Source organism: Ceratosolen solmsi, unplaced genomic scaffold (assembly GCF_000503995.2).
Source record: "Ceratosolen solmsi marchali unplaced genomic scaffold, CerSol_1.0 scaffold7, whole genome shotgun sequence".
NCBI lineage: Eukaryota > Metazoa > Arthropoda > Insecta > Hymenoptera > Agaonidae > Ceratosolen > Ceratosolen solmsi.
Genome location: NW_011948413.1, coordinates 16,816,591 through 16,823,006, shown reverse-complemented (window position 1 = coordinate 16,823,006; position 6,416 = coordinate 16,816,591). Strand labels below are relative to the sequence as shown.

The window sequence follows — 6,416 nt, the reverse complement described above, 5'->3', positions numbered from 1 at the left end:
TGCCGGATGTATCGACAAACTCCTGACCGACACTTCGATCTTACCTGCGCACTTGCGCTACTAGCCAGCGATGATTTTCCTCGGCTTTCCCAACGGCAGACACCGCTACGATTCTAACGCCCAAACGTCCTGGCGTCGACTTTCTTTTGTCGTAAAATTTCATTCATCCCTCCCGACTAAAAGATTAGTCGTCTATCGCCTATACGTATCCCCACGGATTAACAATAAAAATCTGCCCGAATAACATGTAATACTTGCGTTAGTAAATTTTATAAAATTATCGTTTATTATTATTGACAAAAATATACCGATGTAATGAAATATGTCGATTTCTACTGTGAAACCATTAATGACATAATTCGTTCATTGAGAGTCTGATGCAATCGCTCAATGTAAAAAACAATTAGCTTAATTTTACAACGAGCTCGTCATGAATGCGTGAAAATTATTTACATGCGTTTCTTCTTCTATTACTTTCTAAAATATACTCATTATTATTACTACTCTCTATACACGTATACGAATAATTCGAATATAAGCGAGACTATTTATTTTGCCATCTGTCCTTTATGCCATGCAATCTCTTCGCTAACTTTAACGAAACATTATACTGAAAAATACTTGTTTAAAACAAAAAATCGATCACCCATTTAATATATCCTTTTAGAAATACCATCATGAAAATAATCGAACAGTTAAAAAATAATTTTTTCTTTTTAATTCATTGAATTCATTAATTATTACTCGTTATATATTGTAAAATAGCTTTAAGACGATCACTTTCACTCTATGAAGTATAGAAACGTATTTAACCGATACTTTATAAAAAAAAAAATATTGCAATGTTTCCCATTAAAACATTAGTTTGTCGACGCAGCAGTGTAATTTTATTACCGTATTTAATTATAATACACGAGCATATAAGTAATTATTAATACGTGTTTGAAATCTTTTCTCCGATAATATTTTCAAAAAGTAATCTATAGCGATTGCTGTGACCTTCTTCGTTTTACTGCTGCTCAAACTTAATGGACGAGTGAAGCATTTTCTACGTAAAATGTTAAAACATTAAAATTGATAATTTATACACAATAAGTAACCATCTACCTCCCTATATGCAATGGCTAATAAAAACAATTGTCATTCCAACGAAATGTGACAACTAGGCCGGGAAAGGCGCAAAACTTTCGAGAATAATATATTTTCCCCAGCATCCAATACGTGCATGCGTCAATTAGCAAACTCTCTGCCGTAAATAGGCCGTAACTTTGACTCGTCAGAATACAAAATTCATAAAACCTCTAAAAAAATGCTCCCCACCACGGCTCATACTCGCCTCACATTTCGTCGAACCAAATAATCGCTCCATTGGCTCACGCAAATTATCAATTTTACTCGCAACAGCTCGGCACCAACCTCGTATAAGAGAAAAACGATTGTCCGAAGCGTCGGGACGAATGACAAAAACAAGAAAAAACAGGGCAGCGTAGGGCCGAAACGCGTATTCTCCAATCGCGATCCCGAGAGTCTCGCTTTTCTTCCAAACAATTGACGCACATCAACTTTTTTTTTTACTCGCGCCTTCTCTCTCCCTCCCTCGCACCTCCTACGCATACCCTACCCCGTTCTCCTCCTCCTCCTCTTCCTCCTCCTCCTCCTCCTCCTCCTTCTCATTCTCCTTCTTCTCCTTACCACCCCTTAATCACCAGCCTAAGCCCTTCTCGCACTCCGCGTTCATATTAAGGTGGAGCAAGACGAACTCGGAAAAGTATTGAAAAACAGGCGGCGGCTGCTACGATCGATCGATTGCATTCGTACGGAGAGACAGACGGACATAGAGAAGACAGTAGTGACATAGGCGAGGGTCGCGATGCTCGGGGGCCTCTATTCGAGCGTCGCTGCGAAGGAGACGTTGCCACCGGAGGCGGCAGCCGCCGCCGCGAGCAGCAGCGTCGGGGGCAGTGGCGGCATGGGCGTCGGCTCGTTCGTCGTTGTCGAGGGCGTGGGACAGTCGTTCGCCACGCCGTAGACCTTCGCGTGGTTTACCTCCAGGGCGACCGTCAGGTCCGCCAAGCCAGCATCACACAGCACCGGATTATCTGAAAATATTTCACATATTGTTCTTACTTCTGGATTAGGACAATTGGGACCTGCGCTCTTCTGCTTTTCTTTGCATCCTCCTCCTGGGCTACCATGGAGCCGATCCTGCTCATCCAAATATCCGAACAGCATCATTAATTCAATAATTATAATTTTCCACCTCGTTAACTTATTATGCAAACATTTACCGCCGTTAAAGTGCTTTATTTTTCTTTCTTCTTTGCAAGAAAAAATTTAGCCACAGTAGTTGCAAATAGTTTAATAAATCCTTGTCAAACAATCGAAATATGTTCGTGAAACTGATTATTCGATTCGGTAAATATTCAAATTAAAAATGCAGATAATCCTGTAGGACCTTACGAGTAGATTGTTTCAAGGAGCCAATTAAAACTAAGTAGTATATTATATTATCCGACGTGCCAGTAATAGTGAATAAGAAAATGTAAATAATGGATCGCAAGAGTTTTAAAGCTCATACTTAAGCGCTATGCAATATCTTATAAGTAGACAAAACGTAATTTAACAAGGGCAATTCATCAAAATTTGTGCACTGTTTATTATCGAAAGTCGATGCCGTGTGCAACGTATCATCTTATGATTAATTTACATTTGCCAATAAGACATTTATTATCCAACTGAAAATCTTTGATTCTATATTTTCTAGCCTATGAATCACTTGAATATCAGGTTAATTAATCAAAGTATGTCGATATTGCGTACTGAAAATTCTTAATACACGCCTCGAATATATAGTATTCATGTAACTTTATTTGTAAAAAAAAAAAGACAGTTCAAATAAAAATCTAACAGCTAAATATAATAGAAAAATAGAAAATGTAGAAATAAATACAAATAACAGAATATAATAATAATGATAATTTCAGCACTTTGTTTGCCAAAGCCTTTTAAACGTATTGTGCTAATTTAAAAAGATTTATGAAGATGACTCTAGGGAGCCTTTTATCAAATTATAGTGCTTCAATAAAATGCTCTTATTAACCACTTAAGCTACAAATGATTACTACATTAATATACCTAATCATTTAAACAATTATCATATATTAATGAATTTTCTGCATTTTTAGAATTCTTATGAATTATATGACTCAACTAATCAATTATTAAAAAATTAAATGAAAGAATTTAACATAGAATTGATCATCAATTGATTATTCCTTCGATCTTTTACGTAGCAAAGCTGAAACACATGTGTTGTAAACGTAATTTTTTCTATGAGTAATGTTAATATGTCTATATATATATGTAATAAAAAATATATAATGTTCTTCGAACCAACATTTTTAACAGCTATAATAAAGTATATTACTTGAAACTGTTTTGAATATTTGCATTTTAAACAGTTCATTGGTTACTTTAAATTTCATTTCAGCAGTTTATGTGTTAAAAATTTTCATAATTAAAATCTCTAAAATAATAAATACAAATACATTAGTTTAATACTATAAGCCATTGGTTATAGTTACATTAAAAATTATATTTTATGAATACCAAATAAGACATTATTTATATTTATCTTCTTTAAATAATATAAAGCTTTCAAGAAGATATTTTTTAATGTAGTCAAGGGTATTAAAACGAAAATTCATGTATTTTCAAGTAGTACTGCAAATACTTAATTTGCAAATTATTAATCTCTTATTGACTAATTTTTATTTAAGTATCATTGGCTTGTTAAAAAAAAATAGAAAGTAGCTCAATATTTTAAAGCTCAGCTTTCATACCGTAAAAATTGCAACAAAAATAAACAATGTATATTGTTATAATTTCATAATTAACAAAAAATAATACTTTTCAAATAGAAAAGACATTTAAAGGGCAAATTTTTTTTTTTTGCCAGCATCTAAGCACTCTACAGTATGTCCATATATAATTGGAAAAAGGGAAAGGTTTTACCAAAAATAACTTTCTCCGTACTTATCAACTACTGATACGAACTTCAAATATTTAGTCCGGGTAACTATCATAAGCAATTTGATTAGATTAAATTATTTTTCGACAAGATACGATTACACGCAGTCGATCCTATTTTTATGTATTTAAAACAAAAAAAATTTCCTTCTTTCTTTTTTAAAAAATAGTTCAAATCTAAAAATATAATGTGAATTTTATTTCAAGTACCAATGAAGTTTTTTTTTCTATTAGTATTATGATCTATAAATATTAAAACTTTCGTTATTATTCTTTCAACAATATTTGTTGTAATATGTTGTTTTTTTTTTAACAATAACATAATTAATGCATTTTATATTGCATATAAATTGTATTACTTTGAAATTAAATAAGACCTATTTTGCCATAACCGATTAGATTTTGCGTTTCAAATAAATAACCATTGTGCTTATAGTGTGATATTTGATCAGAGTAAGAGATTGAATAAAATGTTATTGCAATACGACTAAAAAATCTATTATATTTTAGCCTGAAACGTTGATTATTTTAAAACTTATATATTGAATTACATTTTTAATCAATTTTTCTTGTAAATACGAAAATTTCATTCAAATATAATAGAATAGAATATATAACATACATTTTATTTATAATTAACACCGCATATATGCAACACGCTGGCATATAGACAGTTAATTGATAAACCAAAATGTATGCAATAATTATCTTACTATTTACAATGCGATAATTTATAAGGAGAAACTAATATTAATTTTAAATTAAATATTTAACAATAATTTTACTTCTGATTCATATTATTGATACTTTGTGTTTCTAACTACATTATCTATAACAACTTCTGTATAAATTTTTTATCATAAAAATTAATCTTCTTGTGATTGCTTAAAATTCCATATCTTGTAAAATAATCCTTATACTCGTGAATTAGATTTTTACGCACAAAAAAGAATTTATTGTTCGGAATATGAATTCCATGTATCATTCGTGATAAAAATAAAAGTTGAAAAATATTAGATATAAATAAGTATTTTTAGTATTATTTACGTAGTAAAGGCTGCATAAATGATGAATTCTGATGTAAAAATGTAATTTTAAGTAAATTTCTAATTTTTCAACAATAGATTAATAATAAAAAATAAAAAATGTGCGTGAAAATTTTGTTTAATTATTTTTGTTTCGTGTATCCTTAGATTAACAAATTTGTTAATAATGAAGGCTTACGTAATAAATGTATTTATTAAATATATAACAAATATAAGTGAATTTTAATTTGTATTTCACTTATATTTAACACTGACTAATTGTATAAATTTGCACTCGATAGAGCAAAGTTAATACGAATGTACATAATTTGAAAAACTTTTTAACCAACTACATGTACAATGTATTTATATGTCACGAAAATACGCTTATGAGACTATTTATATCATATTTCAATTTTGTAACGCTGTTTATCTGTTATGCTTGTTTATGAACTATGACTTGTCATATTCGCATAATTAAGATGTTGTCTATTCTAGACGTTTAATTTTTTTGTTTTTCTAGTGAAATTAATAACACGCAGTAATTATATAAAAATATAATTATACAAAAACACACGTTAATAAAATGTGTGGTAAAAAGATTTGATAAAGCAGAAAAATTCCAAATGGATTTTTCCTTAATTAACACATCGATCTCACATCGATTAAAGCAATAATTGCAATAGGTTTGGAATATGTATTCTTAAACATTTGTGTAATCCCCCAGTGTGCTTCTCTCTGTCTCTCTCTCTCTCTCTCTGTCTCTCTCTCTCTCTCTCTCTCTCTCACTCTCTATGTCGGTATGACTTTCCAAACCGTATGAAATATTTAACGATATAACTGTTGTTAGATATAAAAACATCTCAGCCTAGTAGATTGTCTGTTTATTGCGTACATTGCGTAAATGTGAACCAACCGCGTGCGGACGCTAACGATTATAGAAATTAAACGATTAACACATCATCGGCCGAATAAAGAAAACAGTCTTTACGTAGCTCTAGCAAGATTCTCACGATTTGGTGACCACGAAATATTAAGAAAATGTTAAAGAGAGAGAGAGAGAAAAGGGGAAATTCGAGAGCGGCGAGTGACCTCGCGAGTGACACTGCTTTTTTCCGTTTTATCGAGCCAATAACCAATCGAGCCGAGCATCTCGTGAATGAGACGAGGAAGCTACATATGCGTGTACTTGCGCATACACATTGGAGTGTAAATGTGGTTATCGGCGCAGTTTATACAGCGGCAACAAAGTTTGTCAGCGAGATTGAGATAGCGGTTGCGCGTCGTGTTGGGGATCGCGGTGATGTCAGGAGAGAGAAAAGCGTCGGGAGACATTTTCAGATAGAGAAAACTTGAGGAATA

General features: G+C 31.9%; 1 protein-coding gene across 1 annotated transcript in view; it reads right to left on the bottom strand.

Annotated features, from left to right (window-relative positions):
* Positions 1-1,707: 1,707 nt before the first annotated feature.
* ltl (leucine-rich repeat-containing larval translucida) overlaps positions 1,708-6,416 on the bottom strand; it is a 42,409-nt gene continuing 37,700 nt past the window's right edge. Inside the window, exon 9 of the mRNA XM_011506323.1 lies at positions 1,708-2,099. Coding sequence (XP_011504625.1) covers positions 1,885-2,099 — 215 coding nt within the window. The 3' untranslated portion in view covers positions 1,708-1,884. The remainder of the gene's footprint in view (positions 2,100-6,416) is intronic.